This window comes from Salmo trutta, chromosome 18 (genome assembly GCF_901001165.1).
Source record: "Salmo trutta chromosome 18, fSalTru1.1, whole genome shotgun sequence".
Taxonomy (NCBI): Eukaryota; Metazoa; Chordata; class Actinopteri; order Salmoniformes; family Salmonidae; genus Salmo; species Salmo trutta.
The window spans coordinates 58,886,410-58,914,363 of record NC_042974.1 but is presented as its reverse complement, the minus strand read 5'-3'; the positions used below and the strand labels follow the sequence as shown (position 1 = coordinate 58,914,363).

The following is a 27,954-nucleotide window of genomic DNA, read 5'->3' as shown; positions in this document are numbered from 1 at the left end:
CGATAGATCCCAAATGAATACAAGCACTAGCATCAAAACACTTTTTTTACGCAATGAGTCTGACACAACCGATCAGAACGTTTAGCTTAAAATGCTGTTAAACTATTAGGCTATTTCTTCACTTTATGCGCACACGGCAGCAGGCTATAAGCACGAATGTTCCATTAGGAGAAAACACCATTCTCAAAAGTGACCACAAATGTGATTATGGATGCAATGCTTTTATTATAACGGTGCATTTCCATGGTGAAAATGATCTTCCCCAAACTTGAAACTCACACGCTGCTTATGTATGCCAGTTAGGCTCTACACCCCTATAAAGCAGATTCATGTGCTTCATTTTAATAAGTTATTTGGCCACTCTAGTTGAACAAAAACTGTATCAAAACATATAGGTCTATGGGCTAGGCTACATGAGGTGTGCGACTATGATTCGAAAAAGTAAAAACATTTAAATAGCCGTTGTTTCTTGCCTTAAGCTGGGCATCATTCACAAGTGATAATATATCATTCACAAGTGATAGGCTAATATTGTCACCCATCAGACTATTCTTTATTTAATCTTGTCTTTACATATACTACATAATATATGTATGAAATTCATTTGGATTTAGAATGGACCATTTATCATGCACCTATCTCAAAACAGGGGCAGGGGAAAAAATACATGTCATCTCTGCACTTAAATAGTGAACGGAGGAGGCTTTTCCTGTGGTTCATTTTCATGCCAGCCAGGTAGGCTATACTCCTGTTGTAAATATGCTTAATATTAGGAAAACTGAGAAAAAATTTACAGTGGGGGAAAAAGTATTTGATCCCCTGCTGATTTTGTACGTTTGCCCACTTACAAAGAAATGATCAGTCTATAATTTTAATGTTAGGTTAATATGAACAGTGGGAGACAGAATAACAACAAAAGAATCCAGAAAAACGCATGTCAAAAATGTTATAAAATGATTTCCATTTTAATGAGGGAAATAAGTATTTGACCCCTCTGCATAACATGACTTAGTACTTGGTGGAAAAACCCTTGTTGGCAATCACAGAGGTCAGACGTTTCTTGTAGTTGGCCACCAGGTTTGCACACATCTCAGGAGGGATTTTGTCCCACTCCTCTTTGCAGATCTTCTCCAAGTCATTAAGGTTTTGAGGCTGACGTTTGGCAACTCGAACCTTCAGCTCCCTCCACAGATTTTCTATGGGATAAAGGTCTGGAGACTGGCTAGGCCACTCCAGGACCTTAATGTGCTTCTTCTTGAGCTACTCCTTTGTTGCCTTGGCCGTGTGTTTTGGGTCATTGTCATGCTGGAATACCCATCCATGACCCATTTTCAATGCCCTGGCTGAGGGAAGGAGGTTCTCACTCAAGATTTGACAGTACATGGCCCTGTCAAATGATGCGGTGAAGTTGTCCTGTCCCCTTAGCAGAAAAACACCCCCAAAGCATGTTTCCACCTCCATGTTTGATGGCGGAGATGGTGTTCTTGGGGTCATAGGCAGCATTCCTCCTCCTCCAAACACAGCGAGTTGAGTTGATGCCAAAGAGCTCCATTTTGGTCTCATCTAACCACAACACTTTCACCAGTTGTCCTCTGAATCATTCAGATGTTAATTGGCAAACTTCAGATGGGCATGTATATGTATTCTTCAGCAGGGGGAGTTTGCGGGCGCTGCAGGATTTCAGTCCTTCACGGCGTAGTGTGTTAGCAATTGTTTTCTTGGTGACAATGGTCCCAGCTGCCTTGAGATCATTAACAAGATCCTCCCGTGTAGTTCTGGGCTTATTCCTCACCGTTCTCATGATCATTGCAACCCCACGAGGTGAGATCTTGCATGGAGCCCCAGGCCGAGGGATATTGACAGTTCTTTAGTGTTTCTTACATTTGCAAATAATCGCACCAACTGTTGTCACCTTCTCACCAAGCTGCTTGGCGATGGTCTTGTAGCCCATTCCAGCCTTGTGTAGGTCTACAATCTTGTCCCTGACATCCTTGGAGAGCTCTTTGGTCTTTGCCATAGTGGAGAGTTTGGAATCTGATTGATTGATTGCTTCTGTTGACATGTGTCTTTTTTACAGGTAACAAGCTGGGGTTAGGAGCACTCCCTTTAAGAGTGTGCTCCTAATCTCAGCTCGTTACCTGTATAAAAGATACCTGGGAGCCAGAAATCTTTCTGATTAAGAGGGGGTCAAATACTTATTTCCCTCATTAAAATGCAAATCAATTTATAACATTTTTAACATGCGTTTTTCTGGATATTTTTGTTGTTATTCTGTCTCTCACTGTTCAAATAAACCTACCATTAAAATTATAGACTGATCCTTTCTTTATCAGTGGGCAAACATCAGCAGGGGATCAAATACTTTTCCCCCCACTGTAGTAGGCCTAGAAAGCTGATGGGGGGGGGGATTATTGTATGGTAACCTACGGACAACGAACGCATTTTGTCGGTGGCAATTTGAATGCACAGAGATACCATGGCGAGATCCTGAGGCCCATTGTCGTGCTTCATGTTTCAGCATAACAATGTACAATGTAACCATGTCGCAAGGATCTGTACACAATTCCTGGAAGCTGAAAATGTCCCAGTTCTTCCATGGCCTGCATATTCACCAGACATGTCACCCATTTTAGCATGTTTGGGATGCTCTGGAACAACGTGTACGACAGCGTGTCCAGTTCCCGCCAATGTCCAGCAACTTTGTGCAGCCATTGAAGAGGATTGGGACAACATTCCACAGGCCACTATCAATAGTCTGATTAACTCTATATGAAGGAGATGTTGCGCTGCATGAGGCAAATGGTGGTCACCAGATACTGACTTTATTTCTGATCCACGCCCCTACCTTTTTTTTAATGTATTTGTGACCAACAGATGCATATCGGTATTCCCAGTCATGTGAAATCCATTGATGAGGGCCTAAAATCTTTGAAATTGTTCGCATTTATGTTTTTGTTCAGTGTTTATGAACAGAATGGCGTGAAATGGAATTGTTAAATTATATGTGATGTCTAAATCTGGTTTCTCTACGGCCTCTGCATGATGAATCAATGCTCACATGCTGACCAAACCGGACGTGCGGAAGTCAATTTTGTTCACCCACACCAGAAGTGATCAGGACTCGCAGGTTGAAATATCAAAACAAACTCTGAACCAATTATAATAATTTGTGGGCAGGTCAAAAAGCATTAAACGTTTATGGCAACTTAGCTAGCTAGCTTGCTGTGGCTAGGGAATTTGCCCTGGGATATAAACATTGGGTTGTTATTTTACCTGAAATGCACAAGGTCCTTTACTCTGACAATTAATCCACAGATAAAATGGTAAACCGAATAGGTTTCTTGTCATCTCTCCTCCTTCCTACAGGCTTATTTTTCTTCTTTGGACTTTATATGGCGGTTGGCAACCAACTTCAGGGTGCATTACTAGAACTGACGTCCACACTCCAGTCGGTTGATCTTTCAATCACCGACGTGGCTATATGCTTCTAAAAACCAATGAGGAGATTTGAAAGACAGGACTTGCAGCGTCACAAATAGAACCAAGTTTTATTTTGGCCATGCAAGACGTGTGGGTGCAGTGTTTGAATAACACGTATGCTGACCACACGTGAGCGGTGTGGTCAGGGTGGGGACATACCCATCTCAGTATGGAGCACATTTCACAGTGCATGTAGACCTATCATCTCATGGTAAAAAAAATCTTGTCACAGGCAAGCCTAAATTTGCTGCAGCTTAGCCTATGCTACAGTAATATAAAGACAGAATGTCTAATTGACCCATCTCCATCTGGCTTTCGGGGGTCACCTTGTTTTTTAAAATTAAATATATACGTTGTTAATTGCAGCTCAAGTTAATAGCCTATCACTCCAATGTCGTTGCTTTAAATCAGTGCACACACGAGTGCTCTCGCAGTCTCTCTCCAACTCCATTCAAATTTCATCTAAAATAGGTCATCCTTTTGTAGATTGATATGTTGCCCTATATTTAAATATCCTAGACTACCTCTTTCAGGTAACATATTTAGCTAATTAATGATGGGTTATACATAATATGCTTTTAAGTTATAGCTTCGGTCTCTTGCGCAGTACGCAAGCACCTGTGCTCTGCTGGCCTCTCCTTAAAAAAATACTCCTTAGCTCTTGGCGCCCCATGCAAGAAGAGCTAGACTAGAATAGCTTGCTGAACATTATTTTTGTTTTAGCATTTCTTATACCAATATTTGAGGAGTGAGGCAAGTTCTATTTTGCTGAATGTTAAATACAGCAGCCAATAAAACTCACCGGTAGTTTGAAAGAGTGAACGCGTGATGGTGGTAGGCTATAGCAGTTAACCCATAACCTTTCAATCTTCGTGAAGAGAAGTGAAAGCCTTCTGCATCTAATTCTAGTCCTATATTATTCAAGGATGTCATTAGAATGATTAAGATGAGGACAATGAAACTTATTTAATTTCATTGTTGAAAGGAATGAAGCAACAATCGAGAGCAAAAGGGGAGGTAGGCTAACATTAGGGGAAATATTATGAAGGGTATATATGCGTCAGCCTACTAATTATACAAATAGGCCCTATTATATATCAAATTCGCTAGCCTATATTTGTAACTTTGTAGGCCTTATGTTCTGCAGGAGAATCACATGTTCTCTTCTGCTTTATCATGGTTTGAACGATGTGTGTAATTCCAGTCCATATAATACAGTACAGTAAGACAGTACACACTCAAAACGATTAGCCTACTGGACCTAGTTTCATTTATTTACCCAAGATAATAAGTACTGTAGCTAGCTACATCTATGGGCTTTTATAATTTTCTGTCGTGCGTAATTGGCAGTAGTCTATATCATATGTGACCGACTGCCTCGATTCGGTCTAATGTAGCAAAATTGAAATTGTATTTTTTACATTGGCTAAAAGTAGAGACTCTGAGCTAGGAAATGGTATCTCATACACTGCAGATGAAGAATATTGGGACAGTAATTCTGCTTTGAAAGTTGATAAACTTGTAATCCCACTTTTGAGAAAATGGCCCTTGAATGTTTTTGTACACCTACTGGAGAGCTCTTCTTTGTCTATACCCATTCAGCATCGTTCACACCCTTTTGAGCCTTAGACCCACCCATCTCTTTAAGGATTCACATGAGACCATTTGCTGTACAGAGTGATTTAGTTTAGTAAACAAACAAACAAAGATTGCAAGACTAAGAGTGGTGAAAGTAGTAGCCTACAATAAGGAAAAACTCCAGGTAAAAATACACTATCTAGTCCTTGACATATATCGTAATCAGACTTTGGTGCAGGTCACATTACCGTCTCTGGGAAACACTCCCGGAATGTCCAGCCCATCCATTGTCTCAGCCAATCATGGCTAGTGGGAAGGTTCCTTACTTTTTCCGTGGCTTAACCAACTAGGCTGGTAATTTTAACAATTGTATTTCTATTTACAGGATGGAATACAAGTTTGTTATAAAGGCACATGAAAGTTCACATGTTCCAGAAGGCATTTCTGGCCAAAAATGCATTTTGATTTTAACCCTTTCACGCGTGAGTTCCAAATATCTCTAACGGTCGCCTCAGCGTGAGTTTTTTTATGCACGTGATGTTCGAACGTTCTCTCCATTCCAGGATGTGATTGTTACATAAACAACAACACTGAATGGCTCAGAGTGAGAGGTTACCGTGATTGACTGCCTGCACGCGCCATTTGTATCAATAAATCACTATCAGAAAATGTTTTGTGTGGTATTATTGATATATTTAGTATTTTATTAACGTTTTTCAATTACCCGTGATAAATCATGCATTCCGATTTTTGCATAAATTGTAATGTGCGCATAGTATGTGTGTAAAATAATGTTTTGAAGGTTGTACTGATTATGATGAGCTAAGCTAATTCCAGCTATGTGTATGGAGCCATGTTTGTTGACATACAATGCATTCTGGGTTTCACGTAATCATCCGTTTGACCAAAGATGTTATAACAAAATGAGGTGAGTAAGAGTTCACTCATTTTTTGAGGACATTGCATCATCTGTGGATCTATTAGGGCGGTATGCAAATTGGATTGGGTCTAGGGTTTCTGGGACAATGGTGTTGATGTGAGCCATGACCAGCCTTTCCAAGCACTTCATGGCTACAGACGTGAGTGCTACTGGTCGGTAGTCATTTAGGCAGGTTACCTTAGTGTTCTTGGGCACAGGGACATTTACATTTACATTTAAGTCATTTAGCAGACGCTCTTATCCAGAGCGACTTACAAATTGGTGCATTCACCTTATGATATCCAGTGGAACAACCACTTACAATAGTGCATCTAAATCTTTTGGGGGGGGGGTTAGAAGGATTACTTTATCCTATCCCAGGTATTCCTTAAAGAGGTGGGGTTTCAGGTGTCTCCGGAAGGTGGTGATTGACTCCGCTGTCCTGGCGTCGTGAGGAAGCTTGTTCCACCATTGGGGTGCCAGAGCAGCGAACAGTTTTGACTGGGCTGAGCGGGAACTGTGCTTCCTCAGAGGTAGGGAGGCGAGCAGGCCAGAGGTGGATGAACGCAGTGCCCTTGTTTGGGTGTAGGGCCTGATCAGAGCCTGAAGGTACGGAGGTGCCGTTCCCCTCACAGCTCCGTAGGCAAGCACCATGGACTTGTAGCGGATGCGAGCATCAACTGGAAGCCAGTGGAGAGAGCGGAGGAGCGGGGTGACGTGAGAGAACTTGGGAAGGTTGAACACCAGACGGGCTGCGGCGTTCTGGATGAGTTGTAGGGGTTTAATGGCACAGGCAGGGAGCCCAGCCAACAGCGAGTTGCAGTAATCCAGACGGGAGATGACAAGTGCCTGGACTAGGACCTGCGCCGCTTCCTGTGTGAGGCAGGGTCGTACTCTGCGAATGTTGTAGAGCATGAACCTACAGGATCGGGTCACCGCCTTGATGTTAGTGGAGAACGACAGGGTGTTGTCCAGGGTCACGCCAAGGTTCTTAGCACTCTGGGAGGAGGACACAAGGGAGTTGTCAACCGTGATGGTGAGATCATGGAACGGGCAGTCCTTCCCCGGGAGGAAGAGCAGCTCCGTCTTGCCGAGGTTCAGCTTGAGGTGGTGAGCCGTCATCCACACTGATATGTCTGCCAGACATGCAGAGATGCGATTCGCCACCTGGTTATCAGAAGGGGGAAAGGAGAAGATTAATTGTGTGTCGTCTGCGTAGCAATGATAGGAGAGACCATGTGAGGATATGACCGAGCCAAGTGACTTGATGTATAGTGAGAATAGGAGAGGGCCTAGAACAGAGCCCTGGGGGACACCAGTGGTGAGAGCACGTGGTGCGGAGACAGATTCTCGCCATGCCACCTGGTAGGAGCGACCTGTCAGGTAGGACGCAATCCAAGCATGGGCCGCGCCTGAGATGCCCAGCTCGGAGAGGGTGGAGAGGAGGATCTGATGGTTCACAGTATCAAAGGCAGCAGACAGGTCTAGAAGGATGAGAGCAGAGGAGAGAGAGTTAGCTTTAGCAGTGCGGAGAGCCTCCGTGACACAGAGAAGAGCAGTCTCAGTTGAATGCCCAGTCTTGAAACCTGACTGATTAGGATCAAGAAGGTCATTCTGAGAGAGATAGCAGGAGAGCTGGCCAAGGACGGCACGTTCAAGAGTTTTGGAGAGAAAAGAAAGAACAACTCTGGTCTGTAGTTGTTGATATCGGAGGGATCGAGTGTAGGTTTTTTCAGAAGGGGTGCAACTCTCGCTCTCTTGAAGACGGAAGGGACGTAGCCAGCGGTCAAGGATGAGTTGATGAGCGAGGTGAGGTAGGGGAGAAGGTCTCCGGAAATGGTCTGGAGAAGAGAGGAGGGGATAGGGTCAAGTGGGCAGGTTGTTGGGCAGCCGGCCGTCACGAGACGCGAGATTTCATCTGGAGAGAGAGGGGAGAAAGAGGTCAAAGCACAGGGTAGGGCAGTGTGAGCAGGACCAGCGGTGTCGTTTGGCTTAGCAAACGAGGATCGGATGTCATCAGCCTTCTTTTCAAAATGGTTGACGAAGTCATCCGCAGAGAGAGAGGAGGGGGGGGGGAGGGGGAGGAGGATTCAGGAGGGAGGAGAAGGTAGCAAAGAGCTTCCTAGGGTTAGAAGCAGATGCTTGGAATTTAGAGTGGTAGAAAGTGGCTTTAGCAGCAGAGACAGAAGAGGAAAATGTAGAGAGGAGGGCGTGAAAGGATGCCAGGTCCGCAGGGAGACGAGTTTTCCTCCATTTCCGCTCGGCTGCCCGGAGACCTGTTCTGTGAGCTCGCAGTGAGTCGTCGAGCCACGGCGCAGGAGTGGAGGACCGGGGAGGATAGGGGACAGAGAAAATCAAAGGATGCAGAAAGGGAGGAGAGGAGGGTTGAGGAGGCAGAATCAGGAGATAGGTTGGAGAAGGTTTGAGCAGAGGGAAGAGATGATAGGATGGAAGAGGAGAGAGTAGCGGGAGAGAGAGAGCGAAGGTTGGGACGGCGCAATACCATCCGAGTAGGGGCAGAGTGAGAAGTGTTGGATGAGAGCAAGAGGGAAAAGGATACAAGGTAGTGGTCGGAGACTTGGAGGGGAGTTGCAATGAGATTAGTGGAAGAACAGCATCTAGTAAAGATGAGGTCAAGCGTATTGCCTGCCTTGTGAGTAGGGGGGGAAGGTGAGAGGGTGAGGTCAAAAGAGGAGAGGAGTGGGAAGAAGGAGGCAGAGAGGAATGAGTCAAAGGTAGACGTGGGGAGGTTAAAGTCACCCAGAACTGTGAGAGGTGAGCCATCCTCAGGGAAGGAACTTATCAAGGCATCAAGCTCATTGATGAACTCTCCAAGGGAACCTGGAGGGCGATAAATGATAAGGATGTTAAGCTTGAAAGGGCTGGTAACTGTGACAGCATGGAATTCAAATGAGGAGATAGACAGATTAGTCAGGGGAGAAAGAGAGAATGTCCACTTGGGAGGGACTATAGTGGTTTGCTTAAAACATGTTGGTATTACAGACTTGGACAGGGAGAGTTTGAAAATATCAGTGAAGACACTTTCCAGTTGGTCAGCGCATGCTCACAGTACACATACAGGTAATCCATCTGGCCCTGCGGCTTTGTGAATGTTGACCTGTTTAAAGGTCTTACTCACATCGGCTGCAGAGTGCGTGATCACATAGTCTTCTGGAACAGCTGGTGCTCTCATGCATGTTTCAGTGTCATTTGCCTCAAAGCGAGCATAGAAGTAGTTTAGCTCGTGTGGTAGGTTTGTGTCACTGGGAAGCTCTCGGCTGTGCTTCCCTTTTGTAGTCTGTAATGGTTTGCAAGCCCTGTCACATCCGACGAGCGTCAGAGCCTGTGTAGTATGATTCGATCTTAGTCCTGTATTGACACTTTGTCTGTTTGATGGTTCGTTTGAGGGCATAGTGGGATTTCTTATAAGCTTCCGGGTTAGAGTCCCACTCCTTGAAAGCGGAAGCTCTAGCCTTTTAGCTCAGTGCGGTGTTGCCTGTAACCCCAACCAGAAGCCATGGATATGTACATACGGCCACTGTGGGGACGACATCATCGATGCACTTATTGATGAAGCCAATGGCTGATGTGGTGTACTCCTCAATGCCATCGGAGGAATCCCGGAACATATTCCAGTATGTGCTAGCAAAACAGTCCTGTAGCTTATCATCAGCTTCATCTGACCACTTTTTTTATTATGTAAGGCCAGAAACAGAGCATACAGTGCCTTCAGAAAGCATTCACAACCCTTGACTTTCTCCACAATTTGTTGTTACTGCCTGAATAAAAAATTAAAAAAGGAAATTCTGTGCCACGGGCCAACAGATAATACCCCATACTGTCAAAGAGGAATTATGTTTTTAGAAATGTCTACAAATTAATCAAAATGGAACCTTAAATGTCTTGAGTCAATAAGTATTCAACCAGTTTGTTATGGCAAGCCTAAATATTTTTGTAATATTTTTATTTATTTAACCTTTTTAGCTTGGCTAGTCAGTTAAGAACAAATTCGTACTTACAATGACGGCCTGCCAAACGGCCTCCTGTGGGGATGGGGGCCTGGGATTAAAATAAAAAATATATACAGTATAATTATAGGACAAAACACACATCACAACAATAGAGACAACTGAACATTACACAGAGAGAGACCTAAGGCGGCAACATAGCAAGGCAGCAACACATGACAAAACAGCATGGTAGCAACACAACATGGTACAAACATTATTGGGCACAGATAACAGCACAAAGGGCAAGAAGGTAGAGGCAACAATGCATCACACGAAGCAGCCACAACTGTCAGTAAGAGTGTCCATGATTTGAGTCTTTGAATGAAGAGATTAAGATCAAACTGTCAAGTTTGAGTTTGCTGCAGCTCGTTCCAGTCACTAGCTGCAGCGAACTGAAAAGAGGAGCGACCCAGGGATGTGTGTGCTTTGGGGACCTTTAACAGAATGTGACTGGCAGAAGTGGTGTTGTATGTGGAGGTGGCAAATCTGATGGCCGAATGGTAAAGAACATCTAGCCGCTTGAGAGCACCCTTACCTGCTGATCTATAAATTATGTCTCTGTAATCTAGCATGGGTAGGATGGTCATCTGAATCAGGATTAGTTTGGCAGCTGGGGTGAAAGAGGAACAATTACGATAGAGGAAACCAAGTCTAGATTTAACTTTAGCCTGCAGCTTTGATATGTGCTGAGAGAAGGATAGTGCACCATCTAGCCATACTCCTAAGTACTTGTATGAGGTGACTACCTCAAGCTTTAAACCCTCAGAGGTAGTAATAACAACTGTGTGAGGAGGGGCATTCTTCTTACCAAACCACCTGACCTTTGTTTTGGAGGTGTTCAGAACAAGGTTAAGGGTAGAGAAAGCTTGTTGCACACTAAGAAGGCTTTGTTGTATAGCATTTAACACAAAATCCAGGGAAGGGCCAGCTGAGTATAAGACTATCATCTGCATATAAATGGATGAGAGAGTTTCCTACTGCCTGAGCTATGTTGATGTAAATTGAGGAGAGCGTGGGGCCTAGGATCGAGCTTGGGGTACTCCCTTGGTGACAGGCAGTGGCTGAGACAGCAGATTTTCTGACTTTTTACACTGCAGTCTTTGGGAGTGGTAGTTAGCAAACCAGGCCAAAGACCCCTCAGAGACACCAATACTCCTTAGCCGGCCCACAAGAGTGGAATGGTCTACCGTATCAAAACCTTTGGCAAAGTCAATAAAAATGGCAGCACAATATTGCTTAGAATCAAGGGCAATGGTGACATCATTGAGGACCTTTAAGGTTGCAGTGACACATCCATAACCTGAGAGGAAACCAGATTGCATACCCGAGAGAATACTATAGACATCAAGAAAGCCAGTCAGTTGATTATTGACAAGTTTTTCCAACACTTTTGATAAACAGGCCTAATAGAAATAGGCCTATAACAGTTAGGATCAGCATTATCTCCCCCTTTAAATAAAGGATGAACTGTGGCTGCCTTCCAAGGAATGGGAACCTCCCCAGAAAGGAGAGATGGGCTTGGCGATGATAGGGGCAGCAACCTTAAAGAAGAAATGGTCTAAACCATCTGACCCAGATGGTTTTTTGGGGTCAAGTTTAAGGGGCTCCTTTAGCACCTCGGACTCAGTGACTGCCTGCAGGGAGAAACTTTGTAGCGGGGCAGTGGAAAAAGAGGGAGAAGCATCGGGGATAGTCGCATTAGAAGGGGTGGGAGATGAGGAAATGTTGGACGGGCAAATAGGAATCCTGACATAATGAAGTGGTGATTAAAGAGCTCAGCCATGTGCTTCTTGTCAGTAACAACCACATCAACATTAAGGGACATGGGCAGCTGTGAAGAGGAGCGTTTATTCTCCAGGTCTTTAACCGTTTTCCAGAACTTCTTGGGGTTAGACCCACAGAGGGAGAACTGCTCCTTAAAGTAACTAACTTTGGCCTTCCTGAGTGCACTTATGCTTGTGCCGAGCCTTTCGCCAAAAGCAATTCTTGAGGTGGAGTAACTCTGCAACATCACGGTAGAATCAGGGGCTGAACCTATTTTTACATTTTCTTTATGGGGGCGTTAACATTACCACTGAAAATATATAAAAGAAGGGCCAAGCGTCTTCGACAGAGGGTATCAAGCTGATTCTTTACCATTTTACAGAGGCCAGTTCATGAAGGAAGGCTTGCTCATTAAAGTTTTTTAGCAAGCGTCTATGACAAATCAGGACCGGTCGTTTCACTGAGCAGCCATTACGAACACAGGCTGTAAAACAGTGATCACTAAGGTATTTACAGAAAACACCAGGCTGATACCTATCAGGATTATTTGTCAGGATAACATCGAGGTGAGTTGCCTTGCATGGGTGTTTGGAGTCATACCTTGGGATTGGTAATAATCTGAGAAAGATTTAGGGAGTCCCATTGCTTTAAGTATGTCACAGTTTAGGTCACCAAGCAGGACAAATTCAGACTTGGTGTAAGGGGCCAGGAGAGAACATAGGGCAGGTAGGGTACAGGCCGGTGCTGATGGAAGACGATAGCACCCAGTAACAGTCAACATAGAGCTATTTGAAAGTTGAATTGTTAAAACCAGCAAATCAAATTGTTCGGGTAAAGACTTGGTGGAGACAACTGAGCACTGAAAGGTGACCCTTGCTAAAGATTGCCACTCCCCCACCTATTGGAAGATGTGTCTTGCCAGAAATAGGTTATAACCAGAAAGGTTAACATCAGTATTCAAAACACTCTTTCTTAACCACGTCTCCGTAATGACCAACACATCTGGATTGGAGCTGTGAACCCACACTTTCAATTGATCCATTTTAGGGAATAAGCTTCTAGTGCTAACGTGCAGAAAACCCAGGCTTTTACGAGAGCAGAAGTCAGTGAAGCAGATATCAAAGCACAAGTCAGAATTGGGGCTAGCAACAGTAGATGGGCCAGCATGTACATGCACATTTCCAGATATCATCAACAGTAATACAATCAAGGCACGGCATAGGACAGGAGTAAACATTTGCCAGTCAGCGTTAGTCCTGTGGGTGAAAACAGCTTGTTGATATTAGAGGTCGAAGGAGAATGGCAAGTTAACGGGCGGGCCACAAACGGACAAATAATGGCTCAGTACAACAGTGGTGTGCTGAATTGCATCTCGGAACGCACAACTAGTCGACCTTTGTCACAGATGGGCTATTGCAGCAGACAACCACAACGGGTTCCACTCCTATCAGCTAAAAACAAAAAAGTGGCGCCAGTTGGCACACGATCACCAACACTCGTCAATTGAGGAGTGGAAAAACATATCAAGTGGGTAAAACGGTATGTAAACATTTATTAAAGTGACCAGTGTACATAGGGCAGCAGTCTCTAAGGTGCAGGGTAGAGTACAGGGTGGTAGATGGCTAGTAACAGTGACTAAGGTTCAGGGCAGGGTACTAGATGTCTTCATGGGTCTGGGTGGAACTGATATACCCAAGACTCGACCTGGGCTCGATTGGGTTTGGCTCTGAAATTCTAACTTTGGTCAGGCCACGGCTCCCCAGCTCTGCTAATAAGGTGAATTTATTGACGTATAGAAGGCCTAGCCAACATCTATAAAGACTTATTAATTAACCAGAAAAGCAACTTAGCTGATATACATATTTTTTTGTCACCCAGGTCCATTCTGGTCTGGACCCGTTAGACCCAACCAGTACCCTATGTCGAGTTGTCCTCGGGTCCATTCTGGTCTGGACCCGTTAGACCCAACCAGTACCCTATGTCGAGTTGTCCTCGGGTCCATTCTGGTCTGGACCCGTTAGACCCAACCAGTACCCTATGTCGAGTTGTCCTCGGGTCCATTCAGGTCTGATTATTCTCTGGTTCGTCCAGGTCCCCATTTTTGTTATTTTATTTTTAAAAATTGGGGGTCCATTCGGGTCAGTTCTGATTGTCCTCGGGTCTAACTTTTTTTTTTCTTCAGCCTCCTGCCTCCTTATTCAACATACTGTCTGTGTGAGTGGACCATTTCAGGTCCTCAGTGATGTGCACGCCAAGAAACTTGAAGCTTTTCACCCTCTCCACTGCTGCCCCGTCGATGTGAATGGGGGAGTGCTCTCTCTGCTGTCTCCTGAAGTCCACGATCAGCTCCTTCATTTTATTGACATTGAGGGAGAGGTTATTTTCCTGGCACCACTCTGCCAAGGCCCTCCCGTCCTCCCTGATGATTGAGTTGGAGAGGTGTGTGGTCACGCAGTCATGGGTATCAGAAGTAAAATGACAGGCAAACTGGCATGCTACTGTGCCTTTCTAGATCTTAAACTGTCGAGTAGATCCACGACTGATCCAAATGGAATGAAACATTCAAATCACTGGGCTTTTGCACCGTTATTCAAATGACATTTCACCTCAGGTTAGAGTAGAATTTTGTACTCCCTTATAAACAATAATGCAATTATTCATTGCATTGTGGTGTTGTAGGCTAGTCTAGGCAGGATAATTGTATTGTCCTTCAAGATCAATAGGGAAGCTTGTTTGTAAACAAAGTAAAAGTAAACAAACACTATACAAAACATTGTTAAAACTATAATTTTGATATCATGTATGGTCAGTCTGTGCATCCAAATCTCTGTTTATGAATTTAATTGGTTACATTTCTCCAGCTCCATCACGCTTTTTACTTTAACAACAGGGGCGAGGAGGCTGCTTTGTTATTGTTTCAACTGTTAATTGCCTCTCTAAGGAATACATTTGATGTATTATCACTTAATTTCATGTTATTTTTATGAAAATGACACTTACTAAGCTATTTTAAACATGACTATGGATTCATTACATTGGCAGCCATTTTGAATTCCGCTTCCTGCCTAAAGTTTACAATGAACACCGCTTCTAGGATGGTTTCATATCACAATCGCTGCCCTATCCCACCTTGACAAGAGTAATACATATGTGAGAATGTTGTTAATCGACTACAACTCAGCCTTCAACACCATAATGCCCTCCAAGCTCATCACTAAGCTCAGAGCCCTGGGTCTGAACCCCTCCCTGTGCCACTGGGTTCTAGACTTCCTGATGGACCGACCCCAGGTGGTGAAGGTTGGCAACAAAACTGCTCCACCACGCTTATCCTCAACACGGGGGCCGCTAAGGGGTATGTGCTTAGTCCCCTTCTGTACTCCCTGTTCACCCATGCTGCGTGGCCGCACAAGATTCCAACACCATCATTAAGTTTGCTGACAACACAACAGCTTACAGGGAGGAGGTGTAACCTCAATGTCAATAAAACGAAGTAACTGAGGAGACTGCAGTGAGCATGCCCAACGGGGCCGCAGTGGAGAGAGTCAAAAGCTTCAAGTTTCTCACTGAGGACCTGAAATGCTCCCTCCACATCGACATCGTGGTGAAGAAGTTGCAACAGCGCCTCTTCAACCTCAAGAGGATGAAGAAATTCGTCTGGGCTCCTAGGACCCTCCAAAACTTCTACAGATGCACCATCGAGTGCATTCTGTCGGGCTGCAGGGCTCTCCAGAGGGTGGTTAGGTCAGCCCAACACATCTCAGGCGGCACACTGCCTACCCTAAGGACATCTACAGCACCTGGTGATACAGGAAGGCCAAAAAGATAATCAAGGACCTCAGCCACGGCTTGTTACACCCTGCTACCAGACTGAGACCGTACAGGTGCATCAAAGCTGGGCCCATCAGACTGTTGAACAGTCATCACTAGCCGGCCTCTGCCCGGTTCCCTGCCCTGCACGTCAGACACTGTCACTAGCCGGCTACTGCCCGGTACTCTACCATGTATTTTTGTCTACTGCCCTATGTCTATATAGTCATTGAACACTGATCACTTATTAATTATTGTTGTTCTGAAATCGTTTCTGTAGTTGGAAACAGATAGGAGTAGGATTCGTGCAACATTGTTTTGTTTTTATTTTCTCTGAGAAATAAAGCTACAGTGGGGGAAAAAAGTATTTGATCCCCTGCTGATTTTGTACATTTGCCCACTTACAAAGAAATGATCAGTCTATAATTTTAATAGTAGGTTTATTTGAACAGTGAGAGACAGAATAACAAAAAAATCCAGAAAAAACGCATGTCAAATGTTATAAATTGATTTGCATTTTAATGAGGGAAATAAGTATTTGACCCCTCTGCAAAACATGACTTACTACTTGGTGGCTAAACCCTTGTTGGCAATCACAGAGGTCAGACGTTTCTTGTTGTTGGCCACCAGGTTTGCACACATCTCAGGAGGGATTTTGTCCCACTCCTCTTTGCAGATCTTCTCCAAGTCATTAAGGTTTTGAGGCTGACGTTTGGCAACTCGAACCTTCAGCTCCCTCCACAGATTTTCTATGGGATTAAGGTCTGGAGACTGGCTAGGCCACTCCAGGACCTTAATGTGCTTCTTCTTGAGCCACTCCTTTGTTGCCTTGGCCATGTGTTTTGGGTCATTGTCATGCTGGAATACCCATCCACAACCCATTTTCAATGCCCTGGCTGAGGGAAGGAGGTTCTCACCCAAGATTTGACAGTACATGGCCCTGTCAAATCATGCGGGGAAGTTGTCCTGTCCCCTTAGCAGAAAAACACCCCCAAAGCATAATGTTTCCACCTCCATGTTTGACGGTGGAGATGGTGTTCTTGGGGTCATAGGCAGCATTCCTCCTCCTCCAAACACAGCGAGTTGAGTTAATCTTAAAGAGCTCCATTTTGGTCTCATCTGACCACAACACTTTCACCAGTTGTCCTCTGAATCATTCAGATGTTCATTGGCAAACTTCAGACGGGCATGTATATGTGCTTTCTTGATCAGGGGGACCTTGCGGGCGCTGCAGGATTTCAGTCCTTCACGGCGTAGTGTTTTACCAATTGTTTTCTTGGTGACTATGGTCCCAGCTGCCTTGAGATCATTGACAAGATCCTCCCGTGTAGTTCTGGGCTGATTCCTCACCGTTCTCATGATCATTGCAACTCCACAAGATGAGATCTTGCATGGAGCCCCAGGCCGAGGGATATTGACAGTTCTTTTGTGTTTCTTCCATTTTCGAATAATCGCACCAAATGTTGTCACCTTCTCACCAAGCTGTTTGACGATGGTCTTGTAGCCCATTCCAGCCTTGTGTAGGTCTACAATCTTGTCCCTGACATCCTAAGAGAGCTCTTTGGTCTTGGCCATGGTGGAGAGTTTGGAATCTGATTGATTGATTGCTTCTGTGGACAGGTGTCTTTTATACATGTAACAAGCTGCGGTTAGGAGCACTCCCTTTAAGAGTGTGCTCCTAATCTCAGCTCATTACCTGTATACAAGACACCTGGGAGCCAGAAATCTTTCTGATTGAGAGGGGGTCAAATACTTATTTCCCTCATTAAAATGCAAATCAATTTATAACATTTTTGACATGCGTTTTTCTATATATTTTTCTCTTTATTCTGTCTCTCACTCTTCAAATAAACCTAACATTAAAATTATTCACTGATCATTTCTTTGTCAGTGGGCAAACATACAAAATCAGCAGGGGATCAAATACTTTTTTCCCCCACTGTATGTACATACTGCATTCTCGACATAGCTCATCCTATATAACCACTGCTATAGATACCTTTTCTTACTAGTATATTGTCCATAATTTCTATACACACCACGTATTAGTATTCCAGACTCTGACATTGCTCATTCTGATACTTGTTAATTTCTTGTTTTTGACTTTTTTTGGGGGGGGGGGGGGGGGGGATTATTTGTGCATTAGTATTTGTACTGCTTTTTTTGTATTGTACTGTTAGACACTTGCTCCACTGCTGGAGCTAGAAACACTAGCATTTCGCTGCACCTGCTTTAACCTCTCTGGGCTGTTTTAGAATAAGGCTGTAACGTAACAAAGTGGAAAAAGTCAAGGGGTGTGAATACTTTCCGAAGGCACTGTACATGGTTATTACCACTCCCCCTTTCCTTTCTCTCCCTTACAACCAAGACACTCATCGCAAGGAACGCAATCATTCTCACTATATCACACTCTATTCTTGGACCTTTTATCTCATGATATTTTAGCTACATTTGTGCTATATGTCCAGAGTTCACCAGAGAGGTATTTTTAGAATTGCAGTGTGTTTCTTGGCTAGTTGGCTGCAATTTCAACCTGTTATCTGTGGGTAACACCATTAAGAATTATGCTTTTTCCTATTCAAATTAAGTCTTGTCTGTGTTGGTAAGGAACGTTTTTTAAATAATTTGTTTCAGTTATTAACGTCTGCTAGTCTGTGTACGTGACAAACTTTGATTTGATATGTCACCAAATGTCATGCTTTTATCTGTTGCATCATACATGCATACATTTTTTTCGGGTCAAATACCAGCTATTATGGCAACCATTTGGTATTTTTGCAATAACTCGTTTCCTGGTGAAGTTTGAAATGGGCACCCCTTCTGGGATGTTTTCATATCACCTGAAGAATGTTTGTACCAAATTTCATGCTTTAATCTACCACGTAATGTTTTTTTTTGCTCAGGGCCTGGACTATAAAGCAAACAAGCTAGAATGACAGAGGGTACAAATGGGAATGAACAAACTCCCCCTTCCCCATTTTCAACACTATGTAGTTATCAAGCCGTGCACTTGGGTATTGGCCAAGCCACCCTGACACACACAGACACACATATAGCCCTGGTATGGCTGAGACAAGCTGACCACACAGTTCTTGGTACAGCAAGACATCCTCTGTCATTGAATTATGGATAAAATCCATTGGAAGTGTTACTGAGCGCTGCATACTCTATGCACTCCATTTCTAAGAATATTTCCGCAGGGCCCACTGAAGCTGAATAATAAAATGGTTAAGTGAGTCCAGCCAACCACAGGTCTCATCTTCGCTGCTTTTCAGAGCATGCATATATTTCCACAGGCTGGCTGTCTTTGATTCGTTCATTAGACACATCAGCTCTAGAAGTGAAGCCTGCACCGCTGGCCTAGCAAGTGTGACAGACCCACAGAAAGAGTGTTGGAAGTTGCTCATACACTCCTTGCCCCTCTATTTATTTTCCCCTTTTTCTCTCCAATTTCGATCTTGTCTCATCTCTGCAACTCCCCAACGGGAACAGGAGGCGAAGATCGAGTCATGCATCCTCTGAAACATGACCCACCAAACCAAACTTCTTAACACCCACCTGCTTAACCCGGAAGCCAGCCACACCAAAGTGTCGGAGGAAAAACCGTTCACCTGGTGACCAAAGTCAGCCTGCAGGCGCCCGGCCTGCCACAAGGAGTCGCTAGAGCAAACCCCAAGTAAACCCCAACCAAACCCGGCTTATGCTGGGCCAATTGTGCGCCTCCCTATTGGATTCCCTAACACGTCCGGTTGTGATACAGCCCAGAATCGAACCCGGGTCTGTAGTGATGCCTATAGCACTGCGATGCAGTGCCTTAGACCGCTGCGCCACTCAGGAGGCCCTTCTACCTTTATTTCATGTGGAGTTGCATTTCACCTGCCAAACAATGATTAGATTAGTAGCTTCAGCATTGTCCAATTGCTACATTAAATGAATGCAGTACATCATATCTGAAAATGAGATGACAGGCTAACAATGAACAAAGTAACACGTTGCCACACTTCCAAGCCTTGTGATGTCTGAAAGTTCCTTGAAAGCTAGAAACCGGTAAGTTCCTTGAGAGAATGTAACTTAAAGTAACTGTATTGATACGTTTGATGCGAGTTCTGTTTAATAGAAATTTGGCACTATAGTTTAACAGTATAGGTCCTATGATTTCACATAGGCTATTTGATAAACGTAAAGAAGCGATTGTTGGTTGTGTGAATGACAGCCATCCTCTAGTCCTCCTTCCTACTCTGCATTTCTGATAGAATGATACCCAGTGGCTAGCAATGAAATCATTCATCAGCCAACGGAAATTGTATTCATTAACATGATGGTAATGGTAGTCTGCCTACTCTACATCTCTCCTTTTCTCCCTTTCTCTCTCAAAAACGTGCCACCAGAAGCATCCTACACTTTACCGATCACTCAAGTAAATCAAAAGGCTCTCTTAGGGAGTGCACAAGGTTCACTCCAAGTGCAACAATAAGTCTGTGTGAGAATAGCTCATGGTGTGGGTTGCATATCTGATGCAAGACCTGTTCTGTATTTGTGGAACACTACACAACTGGCTTTGTGGTTAGAGTGTCCACCCTGAGTTTGGATGGTTGGGAGTTCGATCTCTGACCGAGTCATACCAAAGACCAAAAATGGGACCTGATGCGTCCCTGATTGGCACTCCGTACTAAGGAGATAGATTGGGGGTAAGGCCCTGTGATAGACTAGTGTCCTGTCCAGGGGGTGTACTTGTACATCAAGATGCCTCATGCTACAGAAACAGGAGATAGGCTCCTGCTCCTATGAGCTGTTCCGGCTCACTCGTGCAAGGTTAATTACTTATACAACTGGTGTGTGCGTGTGTGTGTGAGAGAGAGAGAGATGTCTGGTGTAATGTATGACAAGGCGGGACAGCTCATTTTCTAATGTTTCACAGCTTGTGAGAGGAGTCATTGCTCATGTGCTCTATTTAAGATCTACAGTGCCTTCGAAAAAATATTCAGACCCCTTGGCTTTTTCCACATTTTGTTACGTTACAGCCTAAACATTTTCCCCATCAATCTATACACAATACCCCATAATTACAAAGCAAAAACAGGCTAGCTAATTTATTAAAAATAAAAAACTGAAATATCACGTTTACATAATTATTCAGACCCTTTACTCAGTACTTTTTTGAAGCACCTTTTGGCAGCGATTACAGCATTGAGTCTTCTTGGGTATGACACTACAAGCTTGGCACACCTGTATTTGGGGAGTTTCTCCCATTCTTCTCCCTCAAGCTCTGTCAGGTTGGATGGGGAGCGTTGCCTTACAGCTATTTTCAGGTCTCTCCAGAGATGTTCAAGTCCAGGTTCTGGCTGGGCCACTCAAGGACATTCAGAGACTTGTCCCGAAGCCAATCCTGCGTTGTCTTGACTGTGTGCTTAGGGTCGTCCTGTTGGAAGGTGAACCTTCACCCCAGTCTGATGTCCTGAACACTCTGGAGCAGGTTTTCATCAACAATCTCTCTGTACTTTGCTCCATTCATCTTTGCCTCGATCCTGACTAGTCTCCCATTCCCTGCCGCTGAAAAACATCCCCACAGCATGATGCTGCCACCACCATGCTGTGGTGGCAGCATCATGTGACACTTGGTTTTCAGGCCAAAGAGTTCAATCTTGGTTTCATCAGACCAGAAAATCTTGTTTCTCATGGTCTGAGTCCTTTAGGTGCCCTTTGGCAAACTCGAAGTGGGCTGTCATGTACTGAGGATTCGCTTCCGTCTGGCCACTCTACCATAAAGGCCTGATTGGTGGACTGCTGCAGAGATGGTTGTCCTTCTGGAAGGTTCTCCCATCTCCACAGAGGAACTCTGGAGCTGTGTCAGAGTGACCATCGGGTTATTGTTCATCTCCCTTACCAAGGTCCGTCTCCCTCGATTGCTCAGTTTGGCCGTGAGGCCAGCTCTAGGAAGAAACTTGGTTCCAAACTACTTCCATTTAAGAATGATGGAAGCCACTGTGTTCTTGGGGACCTTCTTCAATGCTGCAGATATTTTTTGGTACCCTTCCCCAGATCTGTGCCTCGACACAATCCTGTCTCTGAGCTCTATGGACAATTTCTTTGACCTCATGGTTAGTTTTTTTCCCAAATCATGTCCAATCAATTGAATTTACCACAGGTGGACCCCAATCAAGCCAAATAAACATCTCAAGGATGATCAATGGAAACAGGATGCACCTGAGCTCAATTTAGAGTCTCATAGCAAAAGGTCTGAATACTTAAGTAAATAAGGTATTTCTGTTTTTCGCTTTGTCATTATGGGTTATTGTGTATAGATTGCTGAAATTTATTTCTTTTTTAATCTGTTTTAGAATAAGGCTGTAACGTAACAAAGTGGAAAAAGTCAAGGGGTGTGAATACTTTCCGAAGGCACTGTACATGGTTATTACCACTACCACCTTTCCTTTCTCTCCCTTACAACCAAGACACTCATCGCAAGGAACGCAATCATTCTCACTATATCACACTCTATTCTTGGACCTTTTATCTCATGATATTTTAGCTACATTTGTGCTATACGTCCAGAGTTCACCAGAGAGGTATTTTTAGACTTGCAGTGTGTTTCTTGGCCAGTTGGCTGCAATTTCAACCTGTTATCTGTGGGTAACACCATTAAGAATTATGTTTTTTCCTATTCAAATTAAGTCTTGTCTGTGTTGGTAAGGAACGTTTTTTAAACAATTTGTTTCAGTTATTAAGAACGTGGTGGGATGTCAGCTTACTTTGTTTATTTTGGCACATTCCTCAGAGACTGATGTTGATGCTCATGCTAAAACTGAAGCTGATGTGGATGTTGAAACTGATATTGGATGTTGATGCTGATTCACTCCCTCCCTGCCATGACAGGCTTATGAGCTCTCCACGTTGACAGGAACCCAGGTCCTGCTACTGGTGGCCAGCGAGACGGGCCACGTCTACACGTTCGCCACGCGGAAGCTCCAACCCATGATCACCAGCGAGACAGGCAAGGCCCTCATCCAGACGTGCCTCAACTCTCCGGACTCCCCGCCCCGCAACGACCCCTCCACTGACCAGCGTATGAGCGCCACAGGCTTCGAGGAGACGGACCTTACCTACCAGGTGTCTGAGTCGGAGAGCCTTGGGGAGACCAAGGTGAGTTCTGCTGCTGCTCTTCACCATAAGGACCAGGGTCGTATTCATTAGGCACCGAACATTAAAAAAAATGGACTGAAACAAGGAGGGAGTACATGAACTTGACCAATAAAAAATGCTCATTATATTTTCCGTTGCAAAACTTTTTGCTACAGAGTGCCCTAATGAAAATGACCCAGAACAAACTGGCTTTGGAACAGAAACAGAACACATCTGCATGTTCTGCTCATCAGTTTACCTGTACTGTACGTGCTGTCCGGTTCCCAAGTGTTTACAAAGAATGGCATTGCTATTTTTTTTTTGTGAACTGTTGTCTGTATTTCAATGCTAAAGGAATACAGTAATTGCAGTCAACATAGCCGCTTACTTAAAAAATATATAATACCAGAAAGTTACTATAATAGATTCTCAGTCAAATCCCCCCAGAATTTTACAGCCAAGCACAGCAGAGGAGAACTAGACTAGTTCATCAGATTCACATTCAGTTATGGAAACTCAGCTTACTGGTATGTATAGAATGAGCTGCGGTTTGTCAACGGTTTTAAACCTTTAATGTCAAACTCAAGGCAACCTCTTTTGGCTTGTTGCTGGTGGTTTTGTTTGATTGTCTACTAAATATGTTTTAATTGGCTCAAACAGCCTGGTTACGTCTCTTGTGGCAGGACGCAGGGGTGTAAAGACAGACCAAAGTAGTGGAACACGAAACCACTCAATAGAATGGATTAGAAGTTATCTTCACTCTCCCTCGCTGAACTTGGCACAGAAAAGCTTCCAAGCCCCTGTCTATAAACCTGTAGGTCAAGGCAGGTCGGGGTTGTATTATGAGAAGCGTACAGCCGGTTGTATATGTATGTGTGGATGTTTTTTTTATACTATGATTGATTCATGTCGTCCTATAATGTCTATAATACCATACATATTTTTTTATCTTTTAGAATAAAAGTTTTAGTTTTTTTGCATGCTGATCCAGCATGAGCACTTCACTGTAGTTCCTCACTGTATCAGTGGAAGAAGGGTTTTTCATGAGATACTCAATATCGCTATTCTATTTGTGCAGTGATATACCTGATATTGTTCTAAAAAAGTAGTAGGCTTTGTGATGTGCAGTGGAAAGAGATTACAATGTTTTAAAGCCATTTGGACATTCTTTATAGTCAGATGTGCTTCATTACCCAATGGAACACCATGGTGCTGTTGCTCACATAGTCACGTGCTAGCCACCAGGATTTCCTCCGCTGTTGACTTGATTTAAGTACACTTCTTTGAAGAGGACCATACCCTATGTGCTCATTTCATGTTTTCACAAGCCAGTTACTTGCTGTCTACCTTGAGGATGGTGATCAACCTTTGGGTTGTTAAGTCACTAATGCCCGCTTCACTCATTGGTAAAAAAAAATTGATTCTGCCTCCAAGGCCATATATGGTATGGTTTCCCTGCCTGTTCTCTTGGCTGAGGCTCCTCACATTCCTTATAAGCTGCAGCTGTCTTTGGAGTCCTGCAACAGTGATGTGGTGGTGGGTTGTATGTACATTTGAGTGGGGTGATGTAGGTGTAGATAGGGATATATTATTTAAGAAGACCAATGGAATGGAAACATTTGGCTGTTATCAGTGATATGTCCCCTTTGATGTCATTTGTCATTGAGACTGTGGATGGGCCTTGTGCAGTTATTGTGTGGAAGATCAGTGTGTGTGTGTGTGAGAGAGAGAGAGACTCTTGAGTATGGTTTCATTGTAAAGGCAATCAAAGTTTAACACATGTGGGGGATCAACACTCGTATTGTTAGACCCTGGCAGATGGTTACTGTAGCCATGATGAACTCTGGATCCTTTTGCTTTAGTTTTCAAGGCTGCTGCTTTATGCTTCCCTGATGTCTCTAGATACCATTGGTCTTACATTTTTACATTTTACATTTTTAGTCATTTAGCAGACGCTCTTATCCAGAGCAACTTACAGTAGTGAATGCATACATTTCATAAAAAATTTTTTTCCCGTACTGGTCCCCTTTGGAAATCGAACCCACAACCCTGGCGTTGCAAACACCATGCTCTACCAACTGAGCCACACGGGACCACAGTATGTCATACATACTGTAGAAACTAGTCTAAACATTTCACCTTTTGGTCTGGTTGGTGGAGGAAGAGGGGGGAGATGGAGGGAGAGGGGGGAGATGAAGGGAGGGCCGGGTGCAAGGTGAAGCAGAAGAGTTAGGTCAGCAGCACCCACGTGACAAGATGCAGTTGAGCCATGCTGCGAACATTATGTGACATTTGGAAACCTGTCATAGCCTAATGATGTGTGTACTACTGTACATCATATGATTACTTTCAATAGGTTTTCTCTGCATCTGTCACTTTCTGTCTCCTTTAGTTGTTTGTGTATTTCCCTGTTCTGTCTGTTAGTAAGTTACTCAAGACACTGATCTAAGGCAAGTGTTGTTTTTCTCCATAACAGTTATGGTTAGGATTTGGGGAGGGTAAACTGATCCTAGATCTGTGTGTAAGGGTAGCATCCTAGTGACACCATGCCCCTTCTCTTGCACTCCCTCCTTCCCGCTCTCTCTGCCTGGCTGCTAGTACTGTCGTAGTTGTAATTGGGGTGGTTTTATTTGTTCCCAGCAGTCGTTAGTGCAGATCATGTATCCTCACCAGCACTGTTGTAACATTGTTGCATTTTTCTCACCAGAGCTCACCACACAAAGACACCACTAGGCCAGAGAATGCCATCTAAGATTTAAAATGTTTGATTTTCTAGATATGGTGATCAATTAGTTCAGTTGTACAATAATTGCCACTCAGGGATGAATAATATTGTTCAATTATAATGTTCTCATTATTCAAATCATTCAAAGCTTAATTTTCTCTATTAGTCCTCATTCCCCATAGTAATGAATCAGGTCTGTTATATTATTCCAGTCGATGGAAAACTGCTGTAGGTAAATGTCGTTTTTCTACTTCTGCTCTCCCACCACTGTACCACTGTGTCTCTCTGGACACAAGGTGAGCTTTGGCTTTGGAGGGCTGCAGCAGGGCAGGGGGCTGAAGCATTCTGTGACAATTGAGTGTCATTGAGATAATGGAAAGTTAATTTACTCAGATATGCAGCCTTATCACAAGGTTACTCCTAAATAGGGTGTCTAGTGAAAGGGAGAGGGGGAGACGGACACAGGGAGAGGGAGTCTGTGACACATTTAGTGGAAGTGGGTGGATGGGGGAAGGTGAGTGCAATGTGTCGCTGTGCAAGAGAGGGAGGGCTGTGACATTATGTTACCCCCCTTTTATTTTACAGTGAGCAAGTGGACAGGCCAGCTGCCATTGGCTGCACCTCCTCCACTTGGGCTGCCTTGCCTTTTTTAGAAGTCCCCCAAAAGGAGCTGTGAATTCCATGTTGCTGGCAGGGTGCCAGTGCGTGAGTTTCGGAGCCAGCAAATGGGAGATTATTAGGGGGACAGACAGCTACCAGTGAAGTTGTAGCTAGCTACAATGGGCACTCAAAGCAGAAAAGGATCTGAAAGAGTGGTGGACTGCCAGTTGTCACCTTCATTTGGGATTTATTTAACCTCCCATGTATACTGAATCATCTCACAAGCCCCCAATGGGGGGGAGACCCTTTCTCCTTTCCCTTCACTTTATCTATCATCACAACATTACTTTTATTTGAAAAGAATTGTCACCTCAGTTAAATAGAAGAACGAGCACAAGGACAGGCCATTGTATGTATGTGTGTGCTCTGTGTGTGCGTTACGTGGAAATTTGACCATGTATGTGTGTGTAAAAATGATTGGTAATATCTCTCCTGGCTTAAGTAGTATAATAATGTTCCTCAGATGTAAGAGGGTATTTAAGTACATGCATTCTCACTGGAAGGGGGCAGACAGATACATTAGCCCAGAGAGGACCCATCCATCCATAACTCCTGTCCCAACTAGCACAGCTAGTTGTTTTACCCCGAACAATACATTTGGACGTACTTTGTTAAATCCTGTTGCCGCTCCATTATATTAAGTGGTGTGTTTCTCTGCGTCAGTGTTTTTCTCTGCGTCAGTCTTGGTTTCCTTAGAGATGGTTGCAGTGCTGGAGATGAAGTAAAGGAGTAGGGGGCATGGGGGCTGAGGTTCCATTAGTGACTAAGCTTCTCTCACTGAGGTCCCATGGAGAAATGACAAAAGCATATAGTGCACCCTTGATAAATAAATGCAGCTGTGTGACATGAGTAGTGTTTGATTGAATGACAGAAAGAGACAGGTTTCAGGTAGAGAATACTACTGGAGGAGAGTTTCAAGAAAATGTAACGCTGCCCTCGTAGAGTTGGCTCCCGTAAGTGGAATCTTTATGTCAAGGACTGATGTTTTCTTCTGTACCACCGGACTGAAGGAGTAACTTGAGTGCACTGTGGTAGGCTACATTTAATACACTGCTAGCCTGGCTTGCAGCCTCAGAGCCCGTTGCTTTGGGGAAAGACTAATGCAAGGCTGCAGGTTCCCTGCGGGCAAAAAGCCTGGCATAATGTAACATTTTGATTTGATATTTAGTTGAGTTATCAACCAATGTGAATTCTACCTGAAATAAACCAACCCCTGAAATCCTGTAGTTGATTTGTGGTTGAAATCTGGTTCAAATTAGTGTATTTCACCACTTTTTAGTGTTTTCAACCAAAAGTATAACTGATGTTCAACATCAGTATGTTGAAAAGAAACTTGGTTTAACATATTTTTTTCCAGGTTGGTCTGAACCAAAAATCAATGCAGATGTTCTGGTTCAATCAACCTGTGGTGAGGAATTCAGAGGAGAGTGTAGAGGGAGATGGTCAAGCAAACATGTTTGAGGAACAATGATAAGTCGGCCATAGAGATAGCGTGGCTGAACTGACAGAGTATTAGTGCCAGGTAACTGATGGCAATATTTGACTGACTTCGATTCAGTCCAGTGCCCCATTTCTGTAGGAGTTTCCTGCTCAGACAAAGGACTATGGAAAATGTGATTGCGTCATGTTGATAATGATGTGTCTTACAGCATGGTCAGCTGCCCTATAGTAAATTGAGTATTTTCAAATAATGTGGCCGAATCAACTACTTCTATTTTAAGTATTTCAAAGTATTTTCAAATAGCCTACTTGTTTCTAAATAAGTTTCAAATACCCCTAGGACCAAACAGCAATGTTGTAGTACTCGAGTCCGGGCTTGAGACAACATTTTGAGTGTTTCGGTCATTTGTACTTGGTCTTGACTCTGTCTCGGACAGTGATGACTTGTAATT

At 43.9% G+C, this 27,954-nt stretch overlaps 1 protein-coding gene across 5 annotated transcripts in view; it reads left to right on the top strand.

The window, feature by feature from the left end:
* The window catches only part of LOC115153612 (serum response factor), a 59,919-nt gene that overhangs the window by 14,699 nt on the left and 17,266 nt on the right, over nt 1–27,954 (top strand). For 4 of the 5 annotated variants that reach the window (XM_029699236.1, XM_029699237.1, XM_029699233.1 and 1 more), the window contains exon 2: nt 22,432–22,698. In XM_029699236.1, the coding sequence (XP_029555096.1) occupies nt 22,432–22,698 (267 nt within the window). The remainder of the gene's footprint in view (nt 1–22,431; nt 22,699–27,954) is intronic. The other variant, XM_029699234.1, reaches the window with a different exon arrangement.